This window comes from Python bivittatus, unplaced genomic scaffold, assembly GCF_059951505.1.
Source record: "Python bivittatus isolate LINGU-HERP-01145 unplaced genomic scaffold, Pbiv_v1 ctg000020_np1212, whole genome shotgun sequence".
In the NCBI taxonomy this organism is placed as follows: Eukaryota; Metazoa; Chordata; class Lepidosauria; order Squamata; family Pythonidae; genus Python; species Python bivittatus.
This window is the reverse complement of record NW_028277030.1, coordinates 81,581,993-81,595,310: the sequence shown is the minus strand read 5'-3', so window position 1 is coordinate 81,595,310 and position 13,318 is coordinate 81,581,993. Positions and strand designations below refer to the sequence as shown.

Below are 13,318 nucleotides of genomic sequence, written 5' to 3'. Positions count from 1 at the left end.
ACCTTGGGAGAAAAAGCCATGGGAGCAACTTATGACCTTCACTGACAGCTTCCCCACTGACTTTGCTTGTGGGAAGCCAGCAGGGAAGGTCACATGACTGTGGGATATTGCAACTGTCATAAGTGCAAGCAAGTTGCCAAGTGCCCAACCACGATCACATGACCGTAGGAGTGCTGCGATGGCCAGAACTTCGAGGACCAACTGTAAGTACCACTCATTCAGCACCATCATAACTTTGAATGGTCACTGAATTAGTCATAACCCGAGGACTATCTGTACAGCTGTTTATGTTGTGAAAAAATACCTTCTTTCAAAAATAAGGACTATTTTCCTCTGATATCGAATCAAATACTTTTGGGCAAAGATCACAGATTTTGTTTCCAAAAGAAACATATTAGCATTTATGGACTGAGTACTAACCTGAGAGTTTGATTGGTAAACCTTCCTGCCACTTTCTGCTGACTTTTTTGAGATTTGACCTGGCATGAAGACACATCCTTATCCGTACAAGCACTGCCAGTTACCTTCCCACATACATTCAGATAATAGTCATATTCTTTATCTTTTGCAAGATATGGTGACACGTCACCTAAAGAAAATAATGTGATTGAAATCGATGTCTGAAATAAATATTCAGGTAATCATACCAATGGAGATATGCATTTACAACACCAATCTTTATCACACATTTACACCAGAGTTTGAAATTTGTCTTTCTCTGCTATAACTGCTGGTTTTACTTGTATAAAATACCTTGTTGTACACACTCCAAGAGAAAGAGGATATTTACCTGGGGATTGCGTAAGTGGTGTCAGATCCACATAAATGCCATGTTGTTCACTGCTCAGAGTACAATTATGACTCTCCAGGTAGTCCCTGGGGCAAGCAGACTCAGTAACCCATTCAATTTCATAGCGGCAATTGCTTTGAGCAGTGAGTGTAGGATTTGTATCCTATATTAAAAAAGTAACCAGTCAGATCAGAGAACCTTGATTTATGTAGTCCTAAGACATATATGAGGCATAGCATATATGAACTATTTATTACAGAATAGTTTAGTTTCAAATGACTGCTTGCTTGCCATATACTGCTTTGTATTTCTAGCTATCAGATTTTGGATTTTCAACAGCCTAAACTGGGGGGCAGGGATGGAAGAGGACAAACTGGCTCATATTGTGCATAAGCCCCCCTACAAACCATTTTTGCTGTCCCCAACAGCCCTAGGACTCTACTACCAAAATCTAGCAGCAAAAAAAGCAATTTTCAGCAGTAACAGTATTTTTCCCATCCTTCAAATAACACCCTAAAAGAGATGATTAAAGCTTTGGGAGACCTGATGTACTTATTTTATGTTTTTAACGAAAACATCCATCCACTCAAAATAGGAATACCGGCCAAACATTTTTAGCCTACCCACTTCTGTGACTTCCCAGCCATACCCCTAGCAGCCTTTAGAAGCTGAACATAAATTAAAACAAAAACAAAGCACACCTCCTGGTCAAAAAGAGCTGCCTTTCTGGATTTAAAGGATAACTGAAAATTAATTTATCACTCCACCACAGCAAGGCTGCTGATGCTCCACATACACACACACACACACACACACACACACACACACGAGAAAGAAGGACAGAAAATGCTTCAGATGCTTTTTGCTACAATAGATGGCAAAGCTGAAGACCTGTGGTTTGTTCTTATCTTCTCCAATAGAGGACCAAGCCATAATTTGGCGTTTCATCTAACTTGACCTGAAACAAGCTACAGCTTCTGTTCACCAAGTTCATATCTTTACACTATAAACATGATTTAGATCTGGAATGGAAAGATTTGAGACTTGCATATAGCCTGAAATCCCTTTACTGCTGTCACTCAAATTTCAGAATAGGGAAGTAATTTTTATTCCTGATTTTTAACAGTACAAATGATTAATTATCAACTCTAAAGAATTCCATAAAACACTCAACTCCCTCCCTGCACCCCCCAAACCTATAAATTCTATCCCTGTCCAATGCAATCCTCAGCCATTGAGAAAATACCAAAAGGAAAATTATAGAGCTGGTTGCCAAAAGTTGTTCACCTGCAGTTTAGATAATATGAACTATGACAAGGTAACCTGAATGCTTCAATGAAAGGGTCAACACTGATTTTGGATGTCTAGAAATTGTAGTAATTTAATTCATTATTATGGGTTGTTGGGTTTTTTTTTTGGTCAGGAAGGGGAAAGACACTTTTATGGGATAGTCTGCCTCAAAAATTACTTCAGCAGCCTTGATATTATGAACCCTGACTGGGCAATGAGGAAGTGGTATGAGAAAGGATGACCATGATATTTACTTATCAGGCAATAGGAAGTGTTGACTTGGCCCAGTAAAATTGAAATCCACTGGTATATCTATTTAGAGTTAATGCTATGATCCACAGGTTTTCCCACTAAAGTAACAGGACTCAACATCCACCATAGGAAACTATGATTACCTCTCTTCGCCTTCCTTCTGGACACACAAAAGTAATTGTAACTGCTGGATCATGGTTACCACAAAAGTCTGGTCTCTCTTTTTCATCGCTATTTTGTTTTTCATATCTTAGTTGAAACCTGAAAACATAAAGCAACACAAGCATGAAAAAGTAGCAATTAGGAGGCTCACACAGTGCAACGTTCCCAATGTGTATTTGGAACAAGAGGGTAGGAATTCTAAGGAACTGGAATCCAAACTAATCTGTAAGATACCAAACTGGGGGAGGGAATGATTGCACATGTAGAATCTAAAACAATGGTGTTATAATAATTTCAAATTGTTGTTACTTTAGGAGGTGACTCAAATCATTTTATATTGTTTTCCCAGATTAATATTACACCAATTCTATCACTATCAATGCATATTTTTCACCTAACAACTGGGAAACAACATCTAGATAATTGTTTAGCACATCCCAGGGCAATATATAGTCACAAAAAATAAAACAGCATGTAAAATATTTCCAGGGGGCTGATGGGCACTTCAGAAAAGATTTGGAGGGCATACAGAGAAAGACTTAGTTAAATTTGTTGCATAAGCACAAGTTTATAATAAAGGGGTAGGGGTGGGGGTGGGGAGAACAGCTATAAATTCAGTGAATTCCAACAGAATAATATAAAATATAATACAGAACTAGGAACAAAATTAAGAATACTTATTAAAGCAATGTTAGCAGTTCTCAGCTAGAAAATAAGCATATTTGGCATTATAGGCCATTCTGTAATAAGTTATTTTTATTGTGCTCCACAAACATACAAAAATAGACTAATTTTAAAACCACTGTAAATTAAACAAAGGACATGTAATTCAACCCTCAAGTACAAAATTCCTAATAGCAGCAGAAACATTTAAGGACTAAACTTTACATTTGTACTTTATAGTTACATTCTTTCAACCTTATTCACCATGAACAGCACTGACATGCTGGTGACTTCCAAGGATCACACAAAGACTTCAGCCCTACCTGTCTTTATCAAGCTGTTTCAGTAATTCTTTAGTATGGCCCAGATCGAAGGCATGGCCATCCTTCAGCAGGCAAGCTGCACTGTGTTCTGGACAACTGCTAGTTTCACCTGATGACCTTCCTGTTAAAGCAATGACCAGTAATAACCTACGTATTACAGACATATAAAAGAAGTATGCTCCTATAATAAGGTTTCCAAAAGTTTGCTCAAATCAAATGTAAGCTTTTTAGCCACATCTTCCCAAAAAATAAAAAATAGAAGGGACAGATTATTTAGCCAAGTTATAAATCAGAACTATGGCAATCAAGGTTTAACTTTATATATATAGTGGAACCTTGGGTTATGAATGCTTCTGTTAACGAACTTTTCGGGTTACGACCAGCTCCGGCCGCAAAATTTTGCCTCGGTTTGCGAACTCCGCCTCGGGGTACGAACAGGATACGCGGCCATTTTCCCTCCCGTGACACGGTCCGCGGCCATTTTCCGCCCCTGACACGTGGTCCGCGGCCATTTTTCCGCCCCTGACACGTGGTCTGCGGCCATTTTTCCGCCCGACACGTGGTCCGCGGCCATTTTTCCGCCCCTGACACATGGTCACAGGGAGGGGGACTCTCCCTCCAAGCAATAGCCACCTCCCTGTCCTCCATGCCAGAACAGATTAACGGTAATTACATTGAACCTTATGGGGAAATTTGCTTCGGGTTGCGACCAATTCGGGCTGCGACCAGAGTCACGGAACGAATTAAGTTCGTAACCCGAGGTAACTGTAATAGATAATAAATGGCAGAGTGGGCAAGAATATTTTTGAAGTTTATATGACTGAAGGGGTATCAGATTTACAGGGATACCTTGATCAGGAGTTCCAGAATTAAGGCAATTATATTTATCAAGTATTTGCATGCAGTAGATTACACTCGTTTTTAGTGACTTGAAGTGGTATTCACAGAGAATCAGCCTTAAGAATAATAATGTCATGTACCAAAGCCATATCTTATAGTCATAGAAATGGTATTTTCAAAGGAAGGTATAAACTAATATTATATCTATTAATGTCTGTTCTGAAATATTTTATATAACTGAAATTGTGATTTTTTTCCAATAAGTGTACTATTTTTTAACCTACTGGCTAAGAACTGATTTCTGTAAGGTAGTCTAATAATCCTTTAAATAACAGTTTGAGGAAATCTTGAGTTCAGATATAGCTCTTCCATACATTTATGGAAGATCTGACTATTATTAATAACTAAAATGGATCAAGGTAGCACCAGTAAGATATACTGAATTATGGATTAATCAACAATCAAAATATCCAAGATAAACATACATAAACATTATCTAATATTTAGACAAAGTTATGGGGAAAATATCAGACTTAGAAAAGTGGGAAACAGTTGATCAGCAGACTCTGTAAAGCCACAGGTGCAAGAGGAAATGTAGACTTTATTAAAAAAAAAAGTCGGAAAGTCTCATAAATATTAATGGTAAATAAATATGTGCTGTTGAAGGAAATGGAGAACTGAGAAACACTGAGGAATTTGGCAATGTATTTGAAACACAAAACATTAATATTTTATGTGTCTCATTCTAAAGGGAAGCATGGTAAAATTTTAGATGTAAAAATGTCTTGCCCTAAAGAGATTAGAGAAAATTACCAATTATTTAGTCAAGTTTCATACCTATGTTTCTACAGATGTTGATGTATAACTCTGAATCATCATCTGAGTCTTCTATCAAATATCCACCAGAAGTCTTAATCAATGGATTTAAATCATGTTTCTTCAAGCTTTCATCAAATATGTAGCAAGGCACCTAGAAATTTAAAACATAAAAGTGTCATTATTACAGGGTCATTATTGGCATTCCATCTGTCATTCTGTGTTTCAAACAGATAGAAGCACTTTAATCTGGTCCCATTTTTCAACATGCAGAACCAATGAAGATCATATTATGCTTCCATCCTATGGTACTGATGAGAATGGGCAGTCATTCAAAGCTACTATTTAGTACTCACAGCTTGAGCAGATCAAAACCAGTGTGTTTAGGAAGAGTATACAGAGCAGTCTAATCAAACCTCTAGTATTCTGGAAGGCCCATCAGAATCTAGAACTTCCTGTGATTACTACTTGATATACACATGGTGTACACATGATATACACATGGTTAAAAAGTGGCTGCTACATTCATATCTGGGTTGTTGTTGTTTTACTGCTGTCATCTGCTTGATTGTCCACTTGCCCACCAGCTTTCTAGGAGACCAAACAAGCAGCAGCAAGAACGGAATGGGGACATCACTGTATGAGTGAAAGAATGTACACAATACAATACACAATCTACTGAAACAAAACCATATTCAAGATATAAAAATGAGTTTTCAGAATATACAAAATATTAATATCTTTCACATATTGGAAAATATTTAATGTCCAGTGGGAGTTATATCAGCAGCATGAGAAAAAGAAAGAATAACAAATTACCTTCACCTCTCTTAATTTGGACTCAGTGAAAATGAAGGCTCAATTAGCTTGCTTGAGTTTAGCTCCATTCAATCATACACCTAATTCACACAAGCGAAACTGGGCCTAGAGGAACTAACCAATGCCTTAGCTCAGCCAAACAGATTCCAAGATTTACTTAATCGCTATTGCAGATGGGCAGGAAACCCTTAAGCTTAACGCCTGGTGTTGAATATCTTTGTAGCTAGATCCAAAAACTGGTAGATTGCTCAAACAAGAAACAGATAATTTTTTACTATGTTTAACAGATTCCATGACATCACTAGAAATCTAACAATAAATGGCACTTAATAGCACTCGTTGTAAACAATATGAGATTATCACTTTTGGGCAAGAGAATAACAAACTGAGAATGCATTCCTGAGTTAACCTATTAGGCCCAGTGAATTTAGTGGACAGACTTCTCAATAAACATGCACATGATGATCTTTTTGTTTATGTTCAAATAGAACATGTGTTACCTCTTCAGTTGATGTAAATAAGTCCTTCTTGCATGCAAGGAATGTTCTCCATTCAAAGTAATGAACACACTCAGATGAAGTCACAAATTCTGGGGAACCCTGATTAAGAAAATAGTGATGCACAATATAGATCAATTTATATATGTAACTGCAATTAAAACTTAAAATAGCTAACAAGTTTAAAAGAAATTCTACCAGCTGTTTACATTTCCAAGCAAGAACCTACTTTTACCCAGAGGTATGTCAAGTTTGGGATGTGGAAATTCATGCAACGTGGATTGAAGTAACTGGGAGTTTAAACAAAATTAACATTCCAGAACCTAGACACTACAAAAATTAAATACCAAGAGTTAACATCAATTTATCTTAATAGCACCATACTGATTTTAAAATGTTCTGGTAATGAAACTTGGCTGAAAAGAGATATATAATGAAATGACTAAAATAAAGTATGATTATTTTACCTGATATGCAAGCACATAAGTTGAATGGCACACCATACTTTCTATTAATTTTTAAGAAGCGGTAGTCTTTTATAATCTAAACACTTAGTATTTCTCTTTCATGTTGGCACTTGTTAGATATTTTAATTAAGTACCTTTTTTAAATGGGACCATTTGGAAAAACAGGATAAACAATCTGTAAAAGAATAGCTGGAAAATACAGATACATTCCAGGACAAATGCTAATTCTTCTGTCAGGACCAGGACAGCTTACAAATACTGTTAATAATCAAAAAGAATGCTTGCGTATTTAGAAATAAAATTTTCAGCAGTAACATACTAACCAGAGTCTTCCCACAATAGAAATTGATGTTACTTTGCCATGTGTGTGGACCTCCCTTGGAACAAATCTGTGTAGTGTTGAATTCCAAGAGTAATTTAGAATTTCTTATCTGTGAGGAGTCCCCTAAAACAGAAAGAGCATTTAATATATATCAGTCTTTTAGTATAATGATATCAAAAGGTGATTTCCAACAATATAATATGGATTAACACACACAAAAATCTAACACAAAGACAGCATAAAATTATGTTGTACTCCCATTACGTCGACCCATCCCACCCAGTCAGGCAGAGAAGGTAGGCTGCAGACCCTGTCTACAAAGAAATGTCGACTGGCAGGGCCCAGGAGGAGAGCCTTCTCTGTCATTGCCCCCACCCTGTGGAACACTCTTCCCCCAGAGGTGAGGCAGGCCCCCACTCCCCCAGCTTTCCAGAAAGGGTGAAGACTTGGCTTTGCCAACTCGCGTGGGGCAAGAGGGGATACAACCAACCCTGGGGATGGCTGGCACCTTGAAGATGCTCCCCTTGAAGACACTCCCTGAGTCTACTCTTAATTAACATCAGCTTCTTGGATGCTATTTATTATTCAGATAGGGACCTTCTATAATGTGTTTTTAATTACAATTTATTATATTTTAATTTTTTTAAATAGTATTTCATTGAGATTTTAAGATTACAAAGTTAAAAGTTAGAAATGAAAAAGAAAATTGAAAATACAAATTATAAAGAAAAGGAAAAGAAAAAGTGAAATAAAGTAAAAGAAAAAGAAAAAAGACATGAAAAATAGATAGCTTCCAATCTATCTCTGGTCTTAAGAATAATAAGAGTGTCATAAGTGCTAGTTTTTAATGCATTAAGTAGGAATAATTCTTTGTCAAAATATATCCCATTACATTTATAATCTCATCTTCAAATCCCTATATAAGCTTCGCCCCACCTGCATTTTACAAATAGTCCATCAATGGTTTCCATTCTTTAAGGTAATAGTTATTTGAATTTTCTTTTAATAAGCAAGTCAGTTTATCATTTTCTGCCATTTCCATCAGTTTTAACAACCATTCTTGTATTGTTGGTAGTGTCTGGGTTTTCCAAAATTGTGCATACAGAAGTCTTGAAGATGCTCCATGAGTCTACTCTTAGTTAACATCAGCTTCTTGGATGCTATTTATTATTCAGATAGGGACCTTTTGTAATGTGTTTTTAATTACAATTTATTATATTTTAATTAATATTTATTCTTTTATTGTAAACCACCCAGTCGCTCTGCAGTAAGATGGACAGTGACAAATTTGAAATATAAAGGGAAGAGCAGAGAAGAGCAGAGAAATCTGTGGAAACTAAGCAGATTAGGAAAACCAAGTCACAATAAATCTAGGCAAGATAAACTGTCCAGAATAAGTGCACAGTTATCAAAATGGAGAAGTATGTACCAAAGCAAGAAGCCCTTGATGGAATTTCCAAACTCCCCCTTGGGCCTATAACATATCCTAATAAATTTTACACATGTCTTGATTAAACCACAAAAGATATTGCCAATTCAGCTAGTTGTAACAAAGATGCACAACTGTAACAGATACGTTTGGATGGACCAAATGGACCAGGGTGGGGGACATATTTTTTTTTAGCTCCAGGGTTCACACAGCAATCAAACAAATGTCATGGGGTCCAAAACCTTACACAGGTAAATAGAGTGTTCTAATCAGGGTGTCAAAGAGGTGTGATTATCAGCTATTTTATCACAGCTCAAAGACACACCTGAAACACGCATAAACACATGCCAAGACACTTGCCACATAGGAAAGTGGTCCTCAGAGAACTGCAACAGGTCCACTTTAAGTCATGAGTTTCAATTGGGCTTATCATCAGGTTAAACTCACCTAGGAATAACCCCCTTCTAATTCAAACGTAAAGAAATGTGATATTACTATCCATCTCAAATATTGAAGTAACTTTGAAATGTGATTTTTAAAAGCTTTTGAAAAAGATTACTTCCTGGATTAAACAGCAAAAAGGTGCTCAGAATATGGACTTTAGAAAGTTTAATAACAGGTTGAGGGCTCAGATGGACCTGGAATTATAATTTTAAATGCCCACAAAGAGTTTTAATTTAATTAGAAGAAACTTTATCTTGGGAAAATGGTGCTCTGAGTTTCTTTATGATAAGGGGACCTTGAAGGATGGACACTAGAGGGAGCTAGAGGATAAAGAAAATGGAGCAGAAATCTTTAATACAAATTTGGGGATATCTGTCTGCTGAGTTTTTTGACAGAAGTGATAAACTTGACGAAAATGACAGAACGTGTCATGAATGTATAGAACAGGGGCAAGTTGCCGTGGATGTTTGTGAAGGGGAACTTAAACGTACCAAGCAATGAGAAAGATATGGAGAAAGATACAGGCACACAAATGGAACCAATGGATGATTCACTCCTAAACGGAGATATACAAATACTGAACCAAACAATGGACTTGGATATCTTCTTTCTACCAAATATACAAAAGAGTTCTGTCAGGGTTTTGAAGGACTTTGTTAGAAACGACAAACAAAAGGACAAATTGGATATACAAAAGAATTTTGCTAAAGTTCTTAAAGATTTTTGGCTTGAAACACTGATGAACAAAAAACGAGCTCTGGGACTCTTTTTGAAGGGGTTAGAAGATATTTTTAAAAACTCAGGGAAGGAATATAAGGTTGGTTTATTCAACCAGGGCTAAAGGAGAAAAACAGTTACATCTGGTTGCCCTTACTGGACTTTTGCTGATGAAGAACAACTGATGAAACATTTGGATTTTTTTTTTTAATTCAATAGATGAGATATGGGGTGAAGTGAGATCATGTTGTATTTACAGATAGTATGATTGTTTTTACTTGCTGGGATGAAGGGAGAAGTTGCTTCTTTCTTTTTTCTATTTTTTCTATTTTTTCTTTTCTCTTTTTTTTTTCCTTCCACACTTTTTTCCTTTCTTTGTATTTTTCTGTTTGTACTTTGTAGCCTGTATTGGCTTTCATTCTTTTCATCTATAATTCTAATAAACTTATTTTAAAAAAAAAAGAATGGAATGAGGTGCACAATTACTATAGCTGCAGCCTAGACAAGAAATTCTTTGTGCTTACCAGTTAAACTTTTGGAATGTGTTGGAATAAATTCCATCCAGCATTTTCTAAAGCACTGATGGGGGGGGGGGGGCAGTGGGCTTGTGCTAAGTCTTAGCAGTGAAGCAGCTCATTCCTCTACTGAGCAGTCTATCCTCTATCAGGTACGCAGATTGGGCTGATAGGGTAGCCCCTGCAAAGTCATGCTTCCATACTTATGACACTGCTCTCTTGCCCTAGACCACTCACAGATAGCACCACACCAATTACTGCTGGCTTTCCCCTTGCTAGCCTCAGCAGCTACTTCAGGCTCAAGGATGTGCCTGAAATGCTGACGGTGGCATGGCCCCAGGTTCTCAGGGTTTTTCTTCAGGACTTAAATACAAGGGCTTCAATCATAGGGAAACAGCCACTCAGCAGCACAGTTTGTCTGATACTCCCAGAACACAGATAAAGGAACTGAAATCTTTGCAGACCAGCTACCCACCTCACAAACATGACTCTGGGCAGATAACAAAATTTAAAACCATACCACTAGTAAAATAAAAACTAAAGACAAGGACAAACATACTGCAGCAACCAAGGAAACCAGCAACCAGCTTACCTGGGTTCAGCTAACTTCCCAACCCCATGCCTGGGAAAATAGCCAGATCTTAATCGTTTTCTGAAAAGCCAACACGGTTGGGGCCAGCCTATTTTCAGGTGGTATGATGTTCAGAAGGTAGATGCTACAACTGAAAAGACACACTTCCTAGGTCCCATAAGATAGCAATCTCTAATATACAGTTGTGTGAAAAAGAAAGTACACCCTCTTTGAGTTCTATGGTTTTATGTATCAGGACATAATAAAAATCATCTGGTCCTTAGCAGTTCTCAAAAGAAGGTAAATACAACCTCAGATGAACAACAACACATGATATATTACACAATGTCATCATTTATTTTACAAAAAGAAAGCCAAAATAGAGAAACCAGGTGTGAAAAACTAAGTACACCTTATGATTCAATAGCTTGTAGAACCACCTTTAGCAGCAATAACTTGAAGTAATCGTTTTCTGTATGACTTTATCAGTCTCTCACATCGTTATGGAGGAATTTTGGCCCACTGTTCTTTACAACGTTGCTTCAGTTCATTGAAGTTTGCGGGCATTTATTTATACACAGCTCTTGAGGTCCCATCACACATTTCAATCAGGTTGAGGTCTGGACTTTGACTGGGCCATTGCAACACCTTGATTCTTTCTTTTTTTTCAGCCATTCTATTGTCAATTTGCTGGTGTGCTTGGAATCATTGTCCTGTTGCATGATCCAATGTCAGCCAAGCTTTAGCTGTCAGACAGATGGCCTCACATTTGACTCTAGAATACTTTGGTATACAGAGGAGTTCATGGCTGACTCAATGACTGCAAGGTGCCCAGGTCCTGTGGCTGCAAAACAAGCCCAAATCATCACCTCTCCACCACCATGCTTGACAATTGGTATGAGATATTTGTGCTGATACGCTGTGTTTGGTTTTCGCCAAATGTGGTGCTGTGCATTATGGCCAAACATCTCCACTTTGGTCTCGTCTGTCCAAAGGACAGTGTTCCAGAAATCTTGTGATTTGTTCAGATGCAACTTTGCAAACCTAAACTGTGCTGCCATGTTCTTTTTAGAGAGAAGAGGCTTCTCCTGGCAACCCTTCCAAACAAACCATACTTATTCAGACTTTTTCTAATTGTACTGTCCTGAACTTTAACATTGAACATGCTAACTGAGGCCTGTAGAGTCTGAGACGTAACTCTTGGATTTTTTGCAATTTCTCTGAGCGTTGCACGGTCTGACCTTGGAGTGAATTTGCTGGGACAGCCACTCCTGGGAAGATTGGCAATCGTCTGGAATGTTTTCCACTTGTGAATAATCTTTCTCACTGTAGAACGAGGGACTTTAAATTGTTTGGAAATGGCCTTATAACCCTTCCCAGATTGATGGGCAGCAACAATTGCTTCTCTAAGATCATTGCTGATGTTTTTACTCTTTGGCATTGTGTTTACACACACCTCAATGCTTGAGAACAGCAAACTCCTAAAACTTCGGCTTTTATAGAGGTAGTCACACTTGCTGATGACCAGTTGATCAAGGGCATTTGATTAGCAGCACTTGGCTGCTACTCAGCTTCTTCATACCTATGGAAGCAGTAAGGGTGTACTTAGTTTTTCACACGTGGCTTCTCCATTTTGGCTTTCTTTTTGTAAAATAAATGATGACATTGTGTAATATGTCATATGTTGTTGTTCATCTGAGGTTGTATTTACCTACTTTTGAGAACTGCTAAAGACCAGATGATTTTTATTATGTCCTGATATGTACAGTGGGGCAAAAAAGTATTTAGTCAGCCACCAATTGTGCAAGTTCTCCCACTTAAAAAGATGAGAGAGGCCTGTAATTTTCATCATAGGTATACCTCAACTGTGAGAGACAAAATGGGGGAAAAAATCCAGAAAATCACATTGTCTGATTTTTAAAGAATTTATTTGCAAATCATGGTGGAAAATAAGTATTTGGTCAATATCCAAAGTTCATCTCAATACTTTGTTATATATCCTTTGTTGGCAATGACAGAGGTCAAACGTTTTCTGTAAGTCTTCACAAGGTTTTCACACACTGTTGCTGGTATTTTGTCCCATTCCTCCATGCAGATCTCCTCTAGAGCAGTGATGTTTTGGGGCTGTCGCTGGGCAACACGGACTTTCAACTCCCTCCAAAGGTTTTCCATGGGGTTGAGATCTGGAGACTGGCTAGGCCACTCCAGGACCTTGAAATGCTTCTTACGAAGCCACTCCTTCGTTGCCCGGGTGGTGTGTTTGGGATCATGCTGATGCTTTCATGCTGAAAGACCCAGCCACGTTTCATCTTCAATGCTCTTGCTGATGGAAGGAGGTGTTCACTCAAAATCTCACAATACATGGCCTCATTCATTCTTTCCTTTACACGGATCAGTCGTC

At 37.7% G+C, this 13,318-nt stretch overlaps 1 protein-coding gene across 1 annotated transcript in view; it reads right to left on the bottom strand.

The window, feature by feature from the left end:
* IGF2R (insulin like growth factor 2 receptor) overlaps positions 1-13,318 on the bottom strand; it is a 100,300-nt gene that overhangs the window by 67,711 nt on the left and 19,271 nt on the right. The window contains exons 3-9 of the mRNA XM_088142760.1: positions 7,243-7,364; positions 6,456-6,554; positions 5,158-5,290; positions 3,481-3,601; positions 2,476-2,593; positions 791-953; positions 421-589 (exon numbers count right to left, since the gene is read on the bottom strand). Coding sequence (XP_087998886.1) covers positions 421-589; positions 791-953; positions 2,476-2,593; positions 3,481-3,601; positions 5,158-5,290; positions 6,456-6,554; positions 7,243-7,364 — 925 coding nt within the window. The remainder of the gene's footprint in view (positions 1-420; positions 590-790; positions 954-2,475; positions 2,594-3,480; positions 3,602-5,157; positions 5,291-6,455; positions 6,555-7,242; positions 7,365-13,318) is intronic.